The sequence below is a fragment of the Anabrus simplex genome, chromosome X (genome assembly GCF_040414725.1).
Source record: "Anabrus simplex isolate iqAnaSimp1 chromosome X, ASM4041472v1, whole genome shotgun sequence".
Taxonomy (NCBI): domain Eukaryota; kingdom Metazoa; phylum Arthropoda; class Insecta; order Orthoptera; family Tettigoniidae; genus Anabrus; species Anabrus simplex.
Genome location: NC_090279.1, coordinates 72,222,140 through 72,245,802, shown reverse-complemented (window position 1 = coordinate 72,245,802; position 23,663 = coordinate 72,222,140). Strand labels below are relative to the sequence as shown.

Here is a 23,663-nt window from a genome sequence, read left to right as displayed (position 1 = left end):
CTACAGTGAGTCTCTGCACAAGGCACTCGTTACTTGGACTAGTCGGGGCTGTAGTTTTCAAGGCTCCGTTATAGGAATATTGGCCACGACAGAGGAAAATGTATCAAGGGCTGTGGAATGTCAGATCATTTAGCATGTACTTAGAACCAAGTTCATGAAGCTCTCGTCACAATAATTAACAAATACTTAGGAACATGTTAATAAATCCTGTCAGAATACTTAAAATTGTAAAGGGAAGCGGACGATTAATTTACACAGTAAAATATTGCGGGCTGTTTTCTTAACTGACCATCAAAGTTTTCAAGCGGGGCTGACGATCTAAGGTAATGTATTTGTTTGACTGAGGATGGATAGCGAATGAAGCTGAAATTAGTACTCTGCATTGAAGTGCCATATTTTATGTCATAACCTCCTTTAGGCTGTAATTTTAGTCACAGTTAACTGTTGAACTCTGTACTTGTTCCAGGTTCTCTTGCCCCTGACGCTAGCAGTTTCACTGGCGAGCACAGACCACTGTGCATCGTCTGTGGGCTCGAAGTTGGACCTGTCTGTGCATAGCCGCAGGAACGCCAGTGGACACTGGATAATAACGGTACCGTGAATTATCAAATTCAGAGTTGTGTTTCCGTGTTGGATGGATAATATTGTATGTGATTAATACACGTAACTTATTGCTGTGTATAATAAATATTTGCATGCATCATTCAAATTTCAACCAAATTTCAAACCACAGTACAGTTTGCGGAAGTAATCTAATATGTCCTTGATATCATAGTGCATCAAACACTAACCTGCTTTGCATGTGCTAACCACTAACGGCTTAAGAAAGTGGAGTAACTCGTAGCAGACGTAATTACTCACGATTGTGTTGTTATTGCTGGGAAAAAAGTCCCGTGTTTAAAATAATATCTGCATGTTGCTAATACGCTTGACCCAAGACAAGCAGCCAGCTAGTTCGAGAGATCGTCACAGGAAACGCTAGAACTTAGTAGTTAACTGAATTTATATTTCACAGACATTTCACACAGTTTGTCTTTGTGACAACAGCCTATGATAATCCCGCACTGAACTTGTTAAATAATATAATAACGGTAACACACAGGTTGTGGGTTTATGGAAAATAAATAAAGTAGAAACTAGAACTTTCCTTTAAGAAATCATTCCAGGAACATCGATCTGGCTGGAAATATCTCGTAATGGTGCCCCCTGATTTACGATGAAGTCTGAAAGGTTTGTCCGGCCCAGATGGAGACCCTGAGGAAAAAAAAAGAGCTCCGTGGATGTGGAGACTGCCGCAGTCTTGGGTTTAATGAAGAAGTCCTGCCAATCGATATCTAGTGCAATATTGCCTTGAGCAGTAAGAATAAGCCCAGCCAGGTCATATACTGCTACACTGCCTGGAGCCGTAAAAAGTAGACGAGCCAGGTCATATCTACTGCTACACTGGCTGGAGCCGTACGAAGTAGTCCAGCCAGGTCATATCTACTGCTACACTGCCTGGAGCCGTAAAAAGTAGTCGAGCCAGGTCATATCTACTGCTACACTGCCTGGAGTCGTACGAAGTAGTCCAGCCAGGTCATATCTACTGCTACAATGCCTGGAGCCATGGGAAGTAGTCCAGCCAGGTCATATCTACTGCTACACTGCCTGGAGCCATAGGAAGTAGTCCAGCCAGGTCATATCTACTGCTACAATGCCTGGAGCCATACGAAGTAGTCCAGCCAGGTCATATCTACTGCTACATTGCCTGGAGCCATAGGAAGTAGTCAAGCCAGGTCATATCTACTGCTACACTGCCTGGAGCCATAGAAAGTAGTCCAGCCGGGCCGTGTCTACTGCTACACTGCCTGGAGCCATAGGAAGTAGTCCAGCCAGGTCATGTCTACTGCTACAATGCCTGGAGCCATAGGAAGTAGACCAGCCAAATCATGTCTACTGCTACAACGCCTGGAGCCATACGAAGTAGTCCAGCCAGGTCATCTCTACTGCTACACTGCCTGGAGCCGTAAGAAGTAGTCCAGTCAGGTCATATCTACTGCTACACTGCCTGGAGCCGTAAGAAGTAGTCGAGCCAGGTCATATCTACTGCTACACTGCCTGGAGCCGTAAGAAGTAGTCCAGCCAGGTCATATCTACTGCTACACTGCCTGGAGCCGTAAGAAGTAGTCCAGTCAGGTCATATCTACTGCTACACTGCCTGGAGCCGTAAGAAGTAGTCCAGCCAGGTCATATCTACTGCTACACTGCCTCGAGCCGTAAGAAGTAGTCGAGCCAGGTCATATCTACTGCTACACTGCCTGGAGCCATAGGAAGTAGTCCAGCCAGGTCATATCTACTGCTACACTGCCTGGAGCCATAGGAAGTAGTCCAGCCAGGTCATATCTACTGCTACTCTGCCTGGAGCCGTAAGAAGTAGTCGAGCCAGGTCATATCTACTGCTACACTGCCTGGAGCCGTAAGAAGTAGTCCAGCCAGGTCATATCTACTGCTACACTGCCTGGAGCCGTAAGAAGTAGTCGAGCCAGGTCATATCTACTGCTGCACTGCCTGGAGCCGTAATAAGTAGTCGAGCCTGGTCATATCTACTGCTACACTGCCTGGAGCCGTAAGAAGTAGTCGAGCCAGGTCATATACTGCTACACTGCCTGGAGCCGTAAGAAGTAGTCCAGCCAGGTCATATCTACTGCTACAATGCCTGGAGCCATAGGAAGTAGTCCAGCCAGGTCATATCTACTGCTACACTGCCTGGAGCCGTACGAAGTAGTCCAGCCAGGTCATATCTACTGCTACACTGCCTGGAGCCATAGGAAGTAGTCCAGCCAGGTCATCTGTACTGCTACACTGCCTGGAGCCGTACGAAGTAGTCCAACCAGGTCATGTCTACTGCTTCACTGCCTGGAGCCATAGAAAGTAGTCCAGCCAGGTCATATCTACTGCTACAATGCCTGGAGCCATGGGAAGTAGTCCAGCCAGGTCATATCTACTGCTACACTGCCTGGAGCCATAGGAAGTAGTCCAGCCAGGTCATATCTACTGCTACAATGCCTGGAGCCATACGAAGTAGTCCAGCCAGGTCATATCTACTGCTACATTGCCTGGAGCCATAGGAAGTAGTCAAGCCAGGTCATATCTACTGCTACACTGCCTGGAGCCATAGAAAGTAGTCCAGCCAGGTCATGTCTACTGCTACACTGCCTGGAGCCATAGGAAGTAGCCCAGCCAGGTCATGTCTACTGCTACAATGCCTGGAGCCATAGGAAGTAGTCCAGCCAAATCATGTCTACTGCTACAACGCCTGGAGCCATACGAAGTAGTCCAGCCAGGTCATATCTACTGCTACACTGCCTCGAGCCATAGGAAGTAGTCCAGCCAGGTCATATCTACTGCTACACTGCCTGGAGCCATAGGAAGTAGTCCAGCCAGGTCATATCTACTGCTACACTGCCTGGAGCCATAGGAAGTAGTCCAGCCAGGTCATATCTACTGCTACACTGCCTGGAGCCGTAAGAAGTAGTCCAGCCAGGTCATATCTACTGCTACACTGCCTCGAGCCGTAAGAAGTAGTCGAGCCAGGTCATATCTACTGCTACACTGCTTGGAGCCGTAAGAAGTAGTCGAGCCAGGTCATATCTACTGCTACACTGCCTGGAGCCGTAATAAGTAGTCGAGCCTGGTCATATCTACTGCTACACTGCCTGGAGCCGTAAGAAGTAGTCGAGCCAGGTCATATACTGCTACACTGCCTGGAGCAGTAAGAAGTAGTCCAGCCAGGTCATATCTACTGCTACAATGCCTGGAGCCATAGGAAGTAGTCCAGCCAGGTCATATCTACTGCTACACTGCCTGGAGCCGTAAGAAGTAGTCGAGCCAGGTCATATCTACTGCTACACTGCCTGGAGCCGTAAGAAGTAGTCCAGTCAGGTCATATCTACTGCTACACTGCCTGGAGGCGTAAGAAGTAGTCGAGCCAGGTCATATCTACTGCTACACTGTCTGGAGCCGTAAGAAGTAGTCGAGCCAGGTAATATCTACCGCTACACTGCCTGGAGCCGTAAGAAGTAGTCGAGCCACGTCATATCTACTGCTACACTGCCTGGAGCCGTAAGAAGTAGTCGAGCCAGGTCATATCTACTGCTACACTGCCTGGAGCCGTAAGAAGTAGTCCAGCCAGGTCATATCTACTGCTACACTGCCTGGAGCCATAGGAAGTAGTCGAGCCAGGTCATATCTACTGCTACAATGCCTGGAACCGTAAGAAGTAGTCGAGCCAGTTCATATCTACCGCTACACTGCCTGGAGCCGTAGGAAGTAGTCGAGCCAGGTCATATCTACTGCTACACTGCCTGGAGCCGTAAGAAGTAGTCGAGCCAGGTCATATCTTCTGCTACACTGCCTGGAGCCGTAAGAAGTAGTCGAGCCAGGTCATATCTACTGCTACACTGCCTGGAGCCGTAAGAAGTAGTCGAGCCAGGTCATATCTACTGCTACACTGCCTGGAGCCGTAAGAAGTAGTCGAGCCAGGTCATATCTACTGCTACACTGCCTGGAGCCGTAAGAAGTAGTCGAGCCAGGTCATATCTACTGCTGCACTGTCTGGAAACGTATCTACGTCTTCGGTACCGTATTCCCGGACCGATCCCTGAATCTCTCCGTTATATTCACTCTGATATGTGATTGTGATTTCGTCCACTCCACTTCCTTTATCTCGAAACTATGGTCACTGAAGCCGAGCTTGGAGACATCGGAAGTCTCGTTTGAAAAATAAATTTCTTTTTGGACATATTGTCTCTTTTTACAGCTGGAGAATGATGTCAAGAAATACCGAAATTCCGTGCTTTAAACATTCAGTTCTAAGACACACGATCAATTGTACCGAATTAAATGAAACTGGGATGTTTTAGTAATATCTAAGAATAACGAACAAACAGCATCTCTGGGAGTACGTTATAGGTTTTCCGTAAGTTACGGCTCCGATTGCCACTATATGGTGCGGCGAAACTCCGAGTAAAACACCAATTGTGGTTGTGTGGTGTGGTAGTTGGGCATAATGGCATCTCATGTGACGTGCGAGGAAGGAAACAGGAATGTGAGTAGGAAGGGTTGTTTCAAATGGGTGCTTCATACTCACCTTGGAATTATAGTGGATTGTGAACTGAATGTGGGCTATAATTTTCTATATCTTAAGAGTTCAATATTCTTTACAGGTTGATACGCGGCGATTGACATCGACGGAGAACCAATGGGAATTAGCTGTGAATGTCCACCAAGAAAGAAGATCATGTGATAGCAGTGAAGTTGAGCAGCTTGTTTCGGTGACTTCTGTACATCCACCAGTATACGGTAAGACCTGATCGTTGTCATAGAACTCTCATTCACACTCGGTGTTCCTTACCCCAAAGAAGTAGGACTGCAGTGTTTGTGGGCGGTATCTACTCCGTGTTCAGGGGCAATCAGCTAGGGAACGTGCCTGCGTCAGTCTCCTCCCTATTCGATATTGTGGATGGGACTAGGCGTTCTGAAATGCTTGAGAGGATTGGAATTACAGGTAACGAAGAGTACCACAAACTGCAGTGATCAGCGAGCGAGGCAGGTGCGTGGTCTGCCTCTCCTTCAGTTAAATGTGTATAGAGCAGGCAGTATTGGATATGGAGGAACGTCATTGTTGGAGGATGTCAAGGGCAGTTGAATGTAATAGATAAGGTCAGGTGAAGCACGTGATATAAGACTAGGAAATGTACTCATAAAGGAAGTGGAGGAATTTGGGTGGCTAGGAAGTAACATAACGAATGAAAGGAGAAACTATCCGTTCATTACCGAAGAAGAATATTTGCTAAAGGAAGCCATCTTGTAAATGAAACATTCTACTCACCATAAATATAAAATTCAGGCCGTCGTTTGCCGAAGTATTTGTCTGTAACGTTAGAGTCATGCTAAGTAGAGAAATAGAGTAGAGGCCTTTGAAATGTGGTGTTACAGAAGAATTCTTTTGGTAATAATGGGAACTCGTGTCCTTTTCCGAGGTTATGCAGTTCTTTCCAGCAGCACTCCTAATCGAGGTGATCATATTTAACTACCTACCTGCAGTCCTGCCAACATTACATTTCTCAAAGTAGTGGGAAAAAGCGTAGACCACGAGCTTTGCAAGTAATTGTGTTTACCGTTACTCTACGGGGTTTAAGGTGAGATTGGACGATCATAGCCCAAATAAAGAGCAGGTGACGGGAGGGAGATATGGGATAAGTATGAAAAAGTGTTTACGCTGCTGACGGAGAACAGGAACAATGTACAGGGTGCGGTGGGAGGAGAAGTTCTGAAAGACAGATATGCTAATAGTTTAAGGGGGAGGAAACTGAGGGCAACGGGATAAAGTCAAGGGCAGTTATCAGTAGGGTATCCGTGAGTAACCGCTGGTAAACACAGAGGGATATAGGGGGAAATGAACTTGTTTCAGGAATGTGGGGGTAAGAGAAAAGGTACAGTAGGTGGAGGGGCAGAGGGGGTGGAACATGGAGGAGGAGAAGGTATGGTCTGCAAACATCAGGGAAGACTGTTGAAACTATTAGGGAAGCGGATATAATGAAATAAGTGAGGTCGAGACTCTGGTCATCGAGGACTCCATAGTTAGGCTCGGGGAGAAAGTGCACGGAGGAAAGGGAACCAAGGTAGAGGAATTACGTTAAGACAGACGATGGGGAGAGGGTGTGGTAGTTTTCTATGTTGGTACGAACAACGTACGACATAGTGTGGGATCTGTTATGAAGTTGAATGGAGAGGAGGTTATTATCAGTGGGACACTTTCTATGAGAGGGTAATATAAATGAAACTAAGGGGTATTTATGTGGGGGGGACTGGGAGTGCGTGTGTTGTTTAGAAAGGATACGTGGCGGACTAGGCAGCGGAAGTGAAAGTACGTGGATATGGTGGTTATAAGATACATATTTACTAGATATTGTATAAGGAATTGTTTCATGGTTGAGAAGTGACGTAATGGATGTCTTCCAAAACTGGAGTGTTTTTGTAGAGATGGGATCAAATCGATAGCTGGGGGAGTATTTATACCGGCGGAAGAAGTATGTTTATGGTATGGAAAAGTTAAAGATGAGAAACATTAAGTTCTAGGTATAGGGCTCATCTCTTTGCGGTGTACAGATACGGATGAATTGATGCAGACGCGGAAATATTTCACTAGGTAATCAGCGAGGTGGGGAGCGTGGCATCACTAGGCAATTTAGATCTGGCTGTCAAACTGAGTTTTCTTCTGGAATGAATGCGATGTGTGTAGGAGATCTAAATTATATCAAGTCCGTTGCTATATGAATCTGCTTTGAAAATACAGTAGTAATATAAAGTGTAAACAACTTATCTTTATTTGCCATAAAATCAAAATTAACCTCCTCCTTCTTAAACTCGTGATTGTGTTCAAAAGGACCTAAGTAAGGAATCTAACCTTTCTTCACTTTTATGAATGATACAACAAACCATATACACCTTTCTGGAGCGGCATTATCATGATGAGTAGTGTTTCAACTGGACAAAATAGAATCATTACAAGTAAGAGACACACGCACTATTTTAATAATCTTGGTACAGGCGATTTCTTGAACATAACCATAATCTGAAGTAGGCCTTGTCGCAGACCGTAAAATGATTCCATACGGATTTTATTTGCACAGTTTGCGATAGATTTTCAGGATTATTATTTATCAGAAATTGCATATTTCATGCGTATTTTTGTTCCAGTTACTTCGACGTCTCAATATATGAAGCCAGTCACACCTGCAACTACTACACCAGCTTACACTACTGCACCGACTGCTACTACTCCACCGACTACTACTATTACCACTGCTCCAACTACTACTACACCAGCTAGTACTACTACTACGAAACCAAGGTCCTGTCCTCATTCAGGTGAGTGATAAACTCTCAAGAATTTAATCAGATTATCTATGAGTGGTGTACGAGAGACGAACGTGCATGTGTTTCTTGGAGATTTGGATCTAGTTTGTTCAGATAGAAAAGTAAAGCTCTTAATCGTTGTATTCCACGTTCCACAGATAAAGTACTCACCCTGCAGTTACTGTGTAGGTGTTTGCTTGGAGCAGCAGTCTGCAGAACGAGTGCACGAGTAGAGAGAATATGATAAACTTGTTGTAGGAGGAGAAATGAGAGCGTCTTGGGTCCGAAGTGAAGGCGGGACCCGGTGAGTGTTCCACATATCGCAGCGCACGGCACAGCGGCCCCACACGCGAGCCGATGATACTATCACGTGCAAACCATTGTAGAGGTTGTGGGTTCGACATCCCTCAAGGTGATTCCGTGGCTTCTCAGTTTTGCATGAGACAAATATCTGGATGTGCACATTTAGTAAGGCACCTTCCCGTTTATGGCTCTTTCCTACGGCACGCAGTCATAATATTATTATCTAAGATTGATTCATGATTTTGGGCAGGAAAGCAACTGGAAACTACTTCAATAAAACTACCAGGAATCCATACTTACCTTTTGTTTCCAGGTGAATTGCAATACGTACAAAATTTAGCAACCATCCTTATCAGTTCTTGCTGAACTCCGCAGGACTCTCAGAGAAAGGCTCGTCTCCCTCCTCAACTTGTTCGGGGCGCTCTTGAGAGCTGCGAACAGTACACATTAGGATTGTAACCGTTCCTCGAATGGAGAATTCCACTTGTAGGGGAAATAGGAAACAAAACCCCTGGGGGATCCACTGGAGAGAATGGATGTCAGAACCACAGATTTAACATTATCACTTAGTTTACAAAAACTGTTTTATAATTGATATTTTTCACATGAATAATTGAATAGCAAATAAGTCGAAAGCCTTACAACACCATCTGAAAACAAGTCGTCTTATACGTCTGACAAAAAACAGAGGATAATATTTTTACATGAAACGTTGCCAGGTTAAGATTAATTTAATGACTTGCAATTTGTCAAAACCTGCACTGCATAAATTTTACATTTGATAATTTTAGTTGGAGGCACAGCCTTCGTTATAACGAGAGAGAAAAACTGGTAAAATGCCAACAGCAGTTAATTAGAGAAAAAGTTTAACATTGATAAATACACCAAAGGCAGGAGGTAGCAAAGGGCCCTTTTGGTAGATTCGCTGACTAAATAATAATAACATTAAGAAAAACTCTTCATCAAAATGACAGAGTAATTGGGCGAGGTGCCATAAGAGTTACTTTATTGATTGCTTTCGTGATTAAACATATGTACTAAATAAACAATATTTCGAGTTAAATTAAATACATACTAACCCTAGGAAAGAATTATATTAGTCATATAACTTCGAAATGATAGCCGGTATATATGCGTGTTCGTTTGGCAGAGATTCTAAAACTTTGATCTTGTTTTTCTGAGATCATCATTTTCTGACTTAAGTCGTATGTGAACGATTCGATCGAAACCTGTAATTGCTACAACTTCTCTTTCATCATACTTTTCAGTGGACATAACTTTAACGCGGATAACTGTTTATGTCTCCCTAAAGAGAATTAGTCCTTTTGAAGACCCTAAAGTCACATGTACCCTCTCACAGAACCCTGAATGGTTACACACCAGTGAAGTATGTCCCACCATCTTCCAATCTGAAGGACACAAACATAAAGATGATCAATATTACGTATGAAAAGAATAATTATCAAGACATTTTTCTGAAATATTAAATCAAGAGACACGTGAATCATGTGAATTTTTTTATTTATAAAACTTGCTGATGTTTGAATTATAGGTCATCCCTCTGCCAGTTATTCCATTCTTCACTCGCGGTTCCCTGGGCACGTGGAGAACATGTGGGAGCACTTTATAGACCTTGAGGCAGACAGTGGTCAAGCAGAAGTTCTCCATTTATCTCTTCCGCTCGGTAACTCTCATTACTTTACTTGGTACAACTGCAGATGCCTTTCCGATGAGTGGCACAATATGTGCGGGTTTAGGGCATTCGAAGACGACATGACCTGGCCTTTGTTTTCTATCACAGTATTATTGTAATTCGGTCTGAGAACGACGGTTCTTCCCAAGTGTGGATGCCGTTGATCAGTGCTGATGTTCTCAGTTTTACTGACTGTCATGTGTGCTCCTGTTTTGTGTAAGTGCTCGTTTATTCTACACTAATGTATAACATGGGCCTCGCAGGCCAACACAAAACAGCTGCATTTTGTGACTAATCAAGGCGTAATGAGGTAGAAATACTCATAAATGCAGTGTTGCCACCGCTGAGATTTAACTTTTAAAATATTGCAAAATAATGTCTCATGTAATTTAACCAAAAGTTTTACAAATGATGAAGTTAGTAATACGTCGTTCACTTTTAAGAAATCCAATGTGGACCACATTCTAGTGGTTCTATTGCTCGCAACTATTGGAAATACTGTACATAGTAGAAACTTTGCAGTTGGATAAAAGCCCCCTCTAATGAGTGATTAATGTAGATTTAGGCTGCTCCAGAGTTATTAATAGTGAGCAAATGGAGGTGGCAACAAAACAGGGGAAATGCAAGTAAATTCAAGAGGAAGTCATTAATACATAGTGCGTCTTGCGTTATGTCTTACTGCGCTTGAAGACAGTGCCGCATGTTTCGTACACATAACCGATCATCTTCAGGTAGCCATTTAGAGCAGTGGGAAAAGGCTGTCCGAGGAACGGACACAAATCCGACTCATAATTTGTTTTTCTGTGTGATATCAATTTTTAGCATTACTTCTTGATAAACGTAAAGTAATTTACGGAGATCGATGAAATTTCTCCCGAGGACAGTTAGGAAACGTAACTCTCCAGAGAAGGGGCAATTCACGCGGACAGATGTCACTATGAAAATCCCGAATCTGAACATAAATCAACAAGAATAGGAAATAATTATATTCTATACAATGTTAAACAAATATCAACTGAAAGTTAAGAATGGAATGCATTGCCTCGGATTCTCTTCTTTTTAAACCAAATCTCCCAGTGGTTTTCGGCACCGCTTAATCATCACGACTTACCGCCACTTTGCCTCTCATTTGAGTGAAGGGCCTTAAATGATCGTGCTACTGCTGCCATAGTGCAATGTTTGAGTGGAAGAAGGAGCATGGACGTTGATATTACACGAGCTAAAGGTTACAGAAGGAAGTATGTTTAACTCTGAATCATTTCAGCAGCTGGATCGTTTGGAGTATTTTCGAGATGATTTAGCTGTCTTGGAAACAGCCATCTCTCTTCGTATTCCGGAGATGTGAAATATGAATAATCAAGAACATCACCGTCGTATTTTCTGTACTTGGTCATGAATACTTAAATATGTGTGGCGCGTCTGAAAGTGCCCAAAGCAATGCATCCTGGAATGAACGTCACCCCTGGTGATATAATTGCAAACATTCTAATTCATATCATCATACAATTAGAGCAGGCGTGTGTAGGAATCATTGGTTTCAAGTCACATGGTAGCCAGTAGAATAAAACGTTATGGATATCGTTAGGAATATCCGGCAACATATAGAATCTAATATGCCCAATTTCCAATCCAAGTTACTCAGCTGAAAACTGGGCACTTTCAGACGCGCCACACATATTTAAGTATCCATGACGAAGTACAGGAAATACGACGGTGATCTTGTTGATTATTCATTTTTCACATCTCCGGAATACGAAGAGAGCTGGCTGTTTCCAAGACAGCTAAATCATCTCGAAAATACTCCGAACGCTCCAGCTCCGGAAATAAGCTGCACAAATCAGTTTATCACGTAGATAGAAGCACTGGTCCGCCTGCTGGGCAAGATGCTTAAGGCGTCCCGTTGGTCGAAACAATTTTCACCATCACAATGTTGGCCAGCCGGGTGGGAGAGGTGCTGGTAGATTGCGTACAAAAGCCTGGATTCATTACAAACCTCACCACATTGCTCATTTAGAGTGAGGGCATAGGTCGCATTTATGACGGGTGGCGACGTTGAGCCATGAGCAAATCGCTTGCTGCTTTATGACCGAAGTAGGCTGCATGTCGGTACCGCGTTTCACCTTCTCCTTTTCCGCTATCGTACCTCACGTCCTTCACTTCATCTCATTATCTCCTCTTCTCTACGCTATGGTGTCTCCTGATCATGTCATGCAACAAAGAGTAGGACAAATAATGAAGGATCGTCATTTTCACCCGTAGGATGGTCTAAAATCTAAAAGTGTGAACTAACTATTTAAATGTGATGTTCTATCTGCCCACAGGTTACCGACTGTTTGAAGGTTTCAACTGTTATAAGGGATACCGTGACTATAAGATATGGAGTAACGCCAGGGAGCAGTGCAAGAGAGACGGAGGCGATCTCATGGTATTGGAAAGTGAACGGGAGAGAAGCGAGGTGTTCCCTACAATGTACGAGAGTGAGTTCTGGGACCCCTGGATGGGAGTTTACAAGCCCGAAGGTGAAGGTCGTTGGGTCTCTGTGAAAGGTGAGTTCTCTCTAGCTCTCTTCTCCTCATGAATTACCGAATGTCGCACGGAAGACATTTGTCATATTAAACAACAGAAGCCGACATTTAGCTGTAGTTAGCGATGTCACTGGCTGATGACCACACCGTATTGCCTATAATCAGGGGAGGAATGAAGAAGTCTTGCCCTCAGTAGCCCAAGCGGTAGGCCGTTGGCGTTCTGAGCCCAACTTGGCAGGTTCGATCCTCGCTCAGTTCGGTGGTATGTCAGTCTTGTGACGGTAGATTTACTGGCACATAAAATAAAACCTGATGGATAAAATTCCGGCACGTTGGCGTCTCCCAAACCATACGAATGTAGTTACTGGAACATAAAGTGAATAATATTACTTATTTCTAAATGAAGGTAAAGAGTCGTAAAGTGAGCGTATGAGGGCATTCATCTGTCGGATGGGGACGTTAATCCTTGAGCAGACCACTCGGTGCTCTTTGACAGGAATAGGCTATGTGCTGCATCAAGGCGTGCAGGTTTATCACGGACGTCAACAAGAGAGTAGGACACACTGGGGTCGTGGTAGGGACTTCATCATTATAGACTGCTGTACCCTCGTTTAGTTCCACACCTCTTGTCTTTAAATAATTAGAAACTGAGTCCTGATCTCCTCTACTGCTCTTACCCTCGATGGCTGACTACGTTATTCTCGCAGGTAACCCATCATCCTCCATTCACCTCACGCGACCCCAACACCGGAGTACCGCTTCATCAATGGAGCTTATGCATCAATAAGCATTTATCTTCTCATTCTGGGTACCTTCCTGTCGTTGTTCCCACCCGTTCTTTCTAGACTTCATTCTCGTTATTGCAATGTATATTACAACTAACGTATGGACGATATATCCAGAGTCCTCCCAGCTTGCACTCCCACACAGCGAAGTTTTCCCGAAAACAGACCGTTCCATCCCAGAGCTCACTGCATTAATTTTGCTGCACCTTGCTTCCTGGCAGAAGTTCCAGTTTTGTATCTCCGACCTGACATTCAGTTCTCGGAACTTTCCTAACTAACAGACATGACTTTATTCTTGGCAATAAAAAAAAGCAAAGACATCTCCGTACAGGCCACGAAGGCCCTGGGAGTGGTGGCAGGTGAAGACTTCCACTATTCGTAAAATCGGCACTTGATGGGGTAGAGTTGTTAGCTCTACGCCCGGCCGCCTTTGACCACAATAATTAACCTGGTACTCATTTTTGATGTAGGATGAGTGAACCTCAGGGCCATATGCACCTCCGGAAGTGGAAATCTAATTTCCTAAATTTTACGACTTTCTGACGTGGATTCGAACCCACGTCCTTCCGGGTGAACCGAGTACGCCTTTACCGCCTCGGCCAGGGAGCCCCTTTATTCTTGGTAATGCCAATATTAATGTCGGACTCACTGCACCTCTTTTATTTTCCAAGAAATTAGACTGCAGGATTTCAGCTCTGTCTGCCATTAACACCAAAATGCTTACGACATTTCCGCATCCCTGGCGCTTTATACCTTCCAGTAGATGATCCTTGTAAACTATGAACAACAACATTGAAGATTGCAGCCATATCCCACCCCTGTAAGTACCTTGAATCAAGAACTCGTTCTACCATCAAATTTCAATGTCAACATAAGTGAGTTTTATTGCTCCCAATAATCTAGGCTTAATCCCATATTCTCCCAGTGTGGCTGACATCCTTCCCTGAAGTACTCTGTCATATGCCTTCTCTAGATCTACGAAACAAAAACAAAACTTGCTATTCATATCATAGCACTTTTTACTTATGTGACGAATACTGAAGACCTGACCATGAAAACCCCTCTGAGGTCTGAAACCACACTGCTCTCATCCAACACAGTATAAGACATTAATTGGTTTCTCCCTCCAAAAATACTAGTGAATACCTTGCCCGGTGCACGAAGGAATCACCATCATCAGTGTCGTTGAAATACCTTGATGGTTCTAGCAGTCGTCTTGCTTATAAATAGGTACAATTACTGCTTTCGTCAAATCAGAAGGACCTTTACTAACTTTCCAGGCTCATTTTATTACTCTGTCGGCTTGGTGGTTCGCGACGTCAAGATGAATATTTCCTCTTATATTCCATCCACCTGTACCATTATCTGTTCGGAAGTACTATGAGTTTACCAGATTAATCCAAAATATATTTTTTTTCCTTTTTCCCTCCGTACATCACAAACTGCCCATCCTTTTTCAACACTTGTTAAATGCATTTGATTTCCTCCTGTCCCTTAATCGTTATCACCGCTTGCCGAAATATCATTATTTCCTAACTCTTCCTAACTCGCCCATTTCTACTTTATTTGTTATGTTTTCCCCATTACTGTGGGTTGATAGATTAATATCGAATACCATTTCCTTCACCTCTTTGCTTCCAAAGAATCCTGCACTGTCAAAACTAATTGGAAATCCTTTAATCCCGGAGGCTTGATTAAAATAATCTCGGCTCGGTAAATTATGTGAAGCAGGCTGTTCATCTACTTACACATAGTCCAAGTGAGAGTCTCTCCTCTGACAAGTTAGCGACCTACGGTTGATTGTATAGTCCTCGCCTCTTGAGCACAAGGAGGGCCATGACTCAGAATATGTCTGAGGTGCCCAATACTACTCCCAACTCAAGGAGGACCATGACTCAGAATATGTCCGAGGTGCCCAATACTACTCCCGACTCAAGGAGGACCATGACTCAGAATATGTCCGAGGTGCTCAATACTACTCCCGACTCAAGGAGGACCATGACTCAGAATATGTCCGAGGTGCCCAATACTACTCCCGACTCAAGGAGGACCATGACTCAGAATATGTCCGAGGTGCTCAATACTACTCCCGACTCAAGGAGGACCATGACTCAGGGTATGTCCGAGGTGCCCAATACTACTCCCGACTCAAGGAGGGCCATGACTCAGAATATGTCCGAGGTGCTCAATACTACTCCCGACTCAAGGAGGGCCATGACTCAGAATATGTCCGAGGTGCCCAATACTACTCCCGACTCAAGGAGGACCATGACACAGAATATGTCCGAGGTGCCCAATACTACTCCCGACTCAAGGAGGGCCATGACTCAGAATATGTCCGAGGTGCTCAATACTACTCCCGACTCAAGGAGGGCCATCACTCAGAATATGTCCGAGGTACCCAGTAATACTCCCGACTCAAGGAGGGCCATGACTCAGAATATGTCCGAGGTGCCCAATACTACTCCCGACTCAAGTAGGGCCATGACTCAGAATATGTCCGAGGTGCCCAATACTACTCCCGACTCAAGGAGGGCCATGACTCAGAATATGTCCGAGGTGCCCAATACTACTCCCGGCTCAAGGAGGGCCATGACTCAGAATATGTCCGAGGTCCCCAATACTACTCCCGACTCAAGGAGGGCCATGACTCAGAATATGTCCGAAGTGCCCAATACTACTCCCGACTCAAGTAGGGCCATGACTCAGAATATGTCCGAGGTGCCCAATACTACTCCCGACTCTCAGTACCACTTACTCGTCCCCTCAGTCGTTGCCCATATTTCAAGTACTCGGACGTGACTGCAGTCACTCACACGACAACAGTACTCTGGGCTCATGTTGGACACGAAAGAGGTTCAACAACGAAGCAGCCGTCAAAAACGCCTTCGAAATATCTCTCACCATCAGACGGTCTATCACCTGGGAAACGGGTGCGAATGCTCCTGCATCGCGCAGAAGAAGTGAATTGCATTTAGTGATGCACATCCTATTTAATAAAAATTCCTCGTCATGGAGTTCTCGTTGTGAGAAATGTTACTACCAACTAGCAGGTACAGGGTGTTTCTTGATCATCAACACACTCATGTGCGACGATAAGTATTACAGGTAAAGCTCGTAGACAAACAGCCCGAGTGAATAAGAATGTGTCGCTTCCTGTTTAAATGTACCGCCTGTCGTCATATTTTATTATTCTCTTTTTCATACACACTACCAATCACCAGCAGCTGTCTGTTACTCCGATCTCTATTTATAGTTGACGTTGTGTTTTACCGATTTCTTACTAAACATTTCCTTATTTTCTCTGAATCACTTGAAGTAATTCGTGAGGCAGGGCCCAGAAACTTGCTTAGAATGTCCATATTTCCATTTTCACGGCTAGAATGTACTTTTCGGTACTCGCTCAGATGATCTCGAAGACAATATTTTTATATAATTATAACGAACGGTTTTGGATGATGGAGACCGTACGTAAATGCTGTCTCTGTTTCAGGATATATCGCCGTGAATTACCTAGAAGGATACGCGTATCACCGTTATCACCGTGATTGATATTACTGAGCAGAGCCAGAGCAGGAATGTCACTACTTTGACACGTGAACATGTTTGAGGAGCCCTCGTAGACTTTTACAGTTCTCACAAGAAGCAAGCTACAACTTTCAGATTTCCAGATTACCAGATCTCATTTACATCATAGCCAGAACTTTATATTCCTCCAAGATGCTGATTTACCTCAGTCTCAAATGCAGAAACGCAGTTCCGTGTTTTGTCGCAGATTTTCTCATTTCTGATTGGTAGAATGTGTGGCCTTGTCTTTACCGTTTGCGCTCAGAGACGATGAACAATTCCGGTGGGGATGAAACAGCACTTGTTTGGTCATCACATCCTCCTGAGACACATAGGAGGTCATCTCTACTCTCTGGTGGGGCCACACAATTTTACAGCCGGATGGCCTCCCTGATGTGGGAGAGGTGTTCTCTATTGTGTGAGCTGAAAACTTTCTTGTGAGGACAAAACGGAAACCAGATTTTGAGAAGTACCGAATGCATCTCACAGTGGACAAAGACCAAGTGTTCGTAAACCTCCGCTGAGAAACTCCTTGGTGTGTTTTGTACTTGAGTTTTTTAAATTACTGTTTTAAATAAGGCATTCATATCTTAGGACCATCGGAATTAGGATTCCTCGGTCTCAAGAAGTGCACAACACCTTGCAAATATATGGATCTTTTTGTTCAGCATATGTCTACAAAGCGGAAAAATCTCAGAGGACTGGAGGAAATTTAGAATAAAGACATGATATAAAGGAAAGGACAAGCCGACAAACTAATCTCATAACGAGGGATTGCTCTGGAGTATAATATCAGAAGGACAAACGAACTTCACTGGCCATCAAATATAGGAGTATCAATTCAGATTAAGAAGGAAACGATCACCTTCACATCTGGGCGGCTTAAGACACCCAAAAGGCAAATACTGTAAAGTCTTCACATTCGACATGTTGGACAGGAACATTATGGACCCCATGACAGAAGACACGGCAATTGTAAAACTCATAGGAAACTCCTATCACAAAGCAATGTAGCGATAAATGACGGGATAAGTATATCAAAAGAAATCCTTCAAACAAATTGAGTAATTCAAGGTGACCCTGTTAGCCCCTCCTGTTTAATATTGCCACATCTGACGCAGAAAATCCATTGAAAATATGAAATCGGTGTCGCTCTATATGTATCCTCATGACAATGTCCTAGGTTCGCAGACCGATAATGACCTTAAAGAAGCCTTAAACAAACTGAACATTTGAGCTGAAAACAACAAATTCGTCATAAACCAGAAAAAAGTATACATATGGTTTTCCGAAGAGGGGCAGGTTACCGACCGAAGACAAGATGTTACTAGGAACAAGTACTTAGGACTAACTCTAGAGACATCAGGAACGTCATACAGGATCCACATCAGGGAAAGAGCGATAAGAGCTATGACTCTGTTCAGCGCTAAAATAGTACCAATTATCACGTACGACTTGGAACTGATCTGGGAATTTCTAGAGACAATAGAAAAAGTAAAAGTCCGCTTCCTAAAATGAGCCCTCGGAATTGCAAAAAAGCGCCCTCAAGGCTTGCGTATGAACCTGCCAAATAAACCTCCATTAATGAGGACTTGAGATGTCACTTAACCAGCCAAGAAAATAATTATTGACCCTCCGACGAGACAAGCGGACGAATGTAGAAGAGAATTTCTACTCTACAGATGCCATGATTGATAGAGGATAGACAAAAGGAAACCACGACGTGCGTTCTGCACTGACAAGCCTGGCGATACGTGGATACCACCACAGAATATGCAAGAATACGAAGTACCATGAACCCAACAAGGACTCTTCGTGTAGTTTGTGTGACAAATAAAACTCCTCCTGTTGCAAGAATCGCAAGAGAACACTACTACATTATACCAGAGAATAAACATCCACACTTCCCTATGTGCATTTGTATGCTCTTACTAATTAATTAATTAAAAGTGCCCACATGTCTCGTCGTGAAAGTATAATAGATACGTAGTGTTCCTCACTTCGTTGTAATCGCCAAGAACTCAATGGTGTCTCTCTGTACTCGAACGTGAACAGTAATTTACAAATTGAGATGCTAACACTTCAGAGACATAGAATGAAAGTTGTGTGGCAATATCATCCATATCCCTGGTAACGACTACGGAACCTCCTGAACCTCAGACCAAGTAGTGACATCGTCGATAGTTAGACGACCAAAGCCAACTTCGCTGTTCTAATAGTCTCTGTGATTTGATCCCGGAAATGTTTTCTTCTGAACAGATGACGTCTAGACGTGAACCGCGGTGTCTTCACTTGACCTCAGGTTAACTAATCGATACATATGTGCTTGCTCTCTTCACCTTCACATCATCGACTCCCGAAGCAGTTTCTACTTTCTGGTGCGCTTGAATTTTCATATTTATTGTGATATTTGAAGATATCTCCTTCCCGTTTCTTCTCACTTATAATAAAAGAAAGTGCTCGAATTTGTTGTGAATCTCACTGTGCTCTCTTTTCAGCTTCCTTATTGCAGCTACTACAATTTCCGCTTCTCTTTGAGTCTGCGACTTGCACGTTTCGCATCACTGTATTCCCAACAAGTACAGTCTGACACTATCACTCCACTGGGGGTGATATTTGCACTGTGCCTTTGTGTATTTCGTTCATCGCAATTATGATTCTCATCGCTTCACTTTGGCTGACTTTTGGGTGGTTCACTGGTTTGTATTGACTTTAGATATCGTTGTGTCTGTTATAAAATGTGCACTACGGGTGACAGATCGGGATGGGCATAGTTTCGTCAGTGGGCGTGCTCAATGAAAGAAGAAAAATTACAGATGGGAAGGAACCTTTTAGAAAACCATCGCCTGAAGAAGTCTTGTTTATCTCTGATGTTACTCAGTGGAACACAGGATGGCACGTTACGATATGCAGGTGCTACCAGCACGCCGAGTGCTAGAGATCGGTGGCTGTGAGGAACCTTGACCACATCTTTCATGTATTAAATCCCTATTTTGTTTGTCATTCAGGACGATATTGAAATAATGAGAATGTTTCCACAGTTATAGACAGACGCTCATTTCTGCGAAGTGATTACCTCGTGTGATGATGTACATAGCTACAACGGCACTTCTGTTGCCTTACACAAAGTTACTGAGGAAACGGGAATCATTAGCACCAGTTACACATTACAAGATCTCGAACTGTTAAGTGTTAAATACTATCTCTCAGTGAATGGATCATTTGCACTATGCAAACCATGTTATCTCCATAGTATGTATTAAAGACTATTAACATACATACATACATTATCATTATAGACTGTTATGCCTTTCAGCGTTCAGAACATCCAGGGATAACGACTATCTGTCTTTTGTTTCATTAACAAGTGTGGTTCTTATTTCCAATTACTTGTCGTACAGCACTAGTCGTATATATTGTTGTGAGTTTCGGACAGCACGGCGCGATTCTTACTAAGTGGACATTTTAGGTGAACAGATGTATAATAAGGCACTGCCACAATTTCTTCAGACGACAGTGCTCCAGGCATAGTGGATTTGATCTTGGTTTGAGGAGCATCAGCATGTACTTCAACTTCTTCTCTGGCCTATTCAATCACTCGAACCACTGTGGTACGTTATAGCGACAAGACTTCATCGTCTCTGAGGCAGCTCGGTCAATATTTTATGACGTTTGTTACTTATTACTATTTTCAATTATCGGGTGGTGGTATGGTGGTATTTGTATTTTATGAGGAACTAAAATTGGGCAGCCATCCACTAATGGAGCAAAAGAATGAAAAGGGTCGACACTTCGAGAGATGAAGGTGTCGGCTAAAGAAAGGGAAGGGGGAGATGAAAGTCTCCTCAGGTATCGAAAATGTAATATCGCCGTGGTCGGACAAGAACGAGAGTTAACCAAGGATAGATGAAAGTGAGGAGCCTGACAAAATTATGTGGAAGTAATGCCAGGACTCAGCTAACTTCCCCACGGTCACTAAGTCACGCTTCAAAATGAAGAGCTCCTGGGGCGCATTTTGTTATCCTCTTACGATTGGCAGGGAATACCATGGATGTATTCTATGGTCCCTACCCACGGGGTCGTACTTATCGGGAAAATAAAACAACAATGTTGTCGCAACCTCAAAACACACGGATAAGAATTACGAAACTTGAAAATGTTGAAAATATACCGAAAGCGATGACTGTGTCTTTTAAGGGACAGACTATTTATTAATAGAATTGTAAGAATAAGTACATGAAATCAGAATAGAAATTCCGCGGTGCGTAATGATAGGGAATACAATTCAATATGGAAGAGTGGAACAGAATGTGGAAATGCACGTAATAGAGTACAGGTGCAGGAAGAAGTTGACTGGCAGCACACGGCGTATCGACATGAAGTACCAGCTTCGTAACATCAAAGTTATCGGATTGAAAACTGGAGCACGAGATAACATCCAAGACTTCTTTATAAATTTCCACAAAGTGCTTCAGCTGCCTGTGAAAAGCGTAGATAAAATTGACATCGCTCCAATTCGTGGATCTGTGAACATATTCCGATCTCATTTACACGGACCTGGTTGACTTCATGATAGCAATATGTAATACCAGTTTGACGAACCACTCACGTGGTAAGTTGTTGCCATCAATAGAAATTATTATTAGAATAAGATTACTGGTGGCTTAACAGTGCAGTCAAGTAGAACATAAGAGAATATTGTTTTAATAGGAATACCACTGGGAGACCATCCTCTATTAACACCAATCAGAAGCGGTCCGGCACTTCTAAAAATTGAAGGTGCCGGAAAGATAGAGAATCCCCACGACGGTCGTGATTATGAAAGACTCCCAAGGCTGTCGGTGTCGGACTAGAACAAGTGTTGACCCAGAGAGGTCGCACAAGAAAGATAAGAGAGAGGAGCCTGACAAGAATTTAGTGGGGAAAATGCCAGGCTCAGCTAGAGGACCCGTGGTCGTCAAACCACGGTCTCAAGTGAGATCCAGTGGTTGACCTTTTAGTGTCTTCTTACGACAAACAGGGGATACCGTGGATGCTCTTCTAACTCCCAAATCCACTGGGGGTCCTGAAGGCTGAGGTTCGAATCCCGCTCTATACTGGGTTGATATTTTCATCCAGAAATGCGCGTATTTTCAGGAAGTCCTTGTGGCCGTAAATCTGAGGCGAAAACCAAAATGAGCCTGGGGTGTTCCAGTAACATCGGAAATAACTGGGATAATCTGAAGAATGATAAAGTGTTATGGATCGAGTGTACGACACTTATGTCCTGTGTTTCAGGTGAGCCTGCTCTCAGCAGTTGGTGGTATCTTGGTGAACCGGATAACAGTGCTGGTAGGAAGTGCGCCTTTGCTGACGGGAGAGGTCTGCTGGTGAACTTCGATTGTGCAGATCGCTTTTTCTTCATCTGCGAGATCCCGCTGTGAACAGATCTCATGTACAGTGTTGATATATAATAAAGGTACTTGTAAATAAGTCGTGGCGTTCTTTCTCCTGTTTCAACACTAACTACAGGGAAACTTTTCAGAACAGCGAGGTCATCAGTCGTGTATGTTCTACGTTCCCTTAAAAACAACAAGGTAATCAGACATCCAATATTCTACCTTTCCTTAAAACATCAAGGTCATCGGACATGTAATGTTCTACATTCCCTCAAAAGTAACAAGGTCAGCAGACATATAATGTTCTACCTACTTTTAAAACAACAAGGTCCTCAGACATGTCATGTTTTATGTTCCGTTAGAAACAACAAGGTCATCAGACATGTAATGTTTTACCTTCCTTTAAAAACAACAACTTCATCAGACATGTAATGTTTTACCTTCCCTCAAAAACAACATGGTCATCGGACATGTAATGTTCTACATTCCTTTAAAAAACAAGGTCACCAGTCATGTAATGTTCAACCCTCCCTCAGAAACAACAAGGTCATCAGATATATAATATTCTACCTTCCCCCCAAAACATCAAGGTCAACAGATATATAATGTTCTACATTCCTTTAAAACAGCAAGGTCATCAGACATGTAATATTCTGCCTTCCTTTAAAAACAACAAGGTCACCGGGTATGTAATATTCTACCTTCTGTCAAAAGTAACGAAGTCATCAGACATATAATGTTCTACCTTCCCTCAGAAACAACAATGTCATGAGACATGTTGTGTTCTACCTTCCCTTAAAAACAAAAAGGCCATCAGACATGTAATGTTCTACATTCCCTAAAACAACAAGGTCATCAGACATGTGACATTCTATATTCTGTTAGAAACAACAAGGTCATGGACATCTAATGTTCTACTATCCCTTAAATACAACAATGTCATCAGGCATGCAATTATCTACGTCCCTTAAAAACAACAAGGTCATCACACACATAATGTTCTTCCTTCCTTTAAAACAACAAGGTCACTAGACACGTAATTTTCAGCCTTCCCTTAAAAACGACAAAGTTATGAGACATGTAATGTTCTACCTTCCCTGAAAATCAGCAAGGTCATCAGGCAAGTAAAGTTCAGCCTTCCCTTAAAAACTACAAAGTTATGGGACATGTAATGTTCTACCTTCCCTGAAAATCAGCAAGGTCATAGACACGTAAAGTTCAGCCTTCCCTTAAAAACGACAAAGTTATAGGACATGACGTAATGTTCTACGTTCCCTTAAAATCAGCAAGGTCATCAGACACGTAAAGTTCAGCTTTCCCTTAAAAACAACAAAGCTATGAGACATGTAATGGGTTACCTTCTTTTATAAAATACAAGGCCATCTGACATATGTAGTGGGCATTGAGGTTTCACGCTATTGTTGATAGAAGTGTGCAACTGTGGTTTTCTCTACTGTCTCTCGACTCGTTCGACACTTTACTCAGGGACCGTCATCATTCTGGAGCTCAAATG

At 43.3% G+C, this 23,663-nt stretch overlaps 1 protein-coding gene across 1 annotated transcript in view; it reads left to right on the top strand.

Annotated features, from left to right (window-relative positions):
* The window catches only part of LOC137503289 (hemolymph lipopolysaccharide-binding protein-like), a 36,580-nt gene extending 14,385 nt beyond the window's left edge, over window positions 1–22,195 (top strand). The window contains exons 2-6 of the mRNA XM_068230833.1: window positions 467–592; window positions 5,205–5,340; window positions 7,741–7,911; window positions 12,217–12,441; window positions 22,050–22,195. Coding sequence (XP_068086934.1) covers window positions 467–592; window positions 5,205–5,340; window positions 7,741–7,911; window positions 12,217–12,441; window positions 22,050–22,195 — 804 coding nt within the window. The remainder of the gene's footprint in view (window positions 1–466; window positions 593–5,204; window positions 5,341–7,740; window positions 7,912–12,216; window positions 12,442–22,049) is intronic.
* Window positions 22,196–23,663: the final 1,468 nt, after the last annotated feature.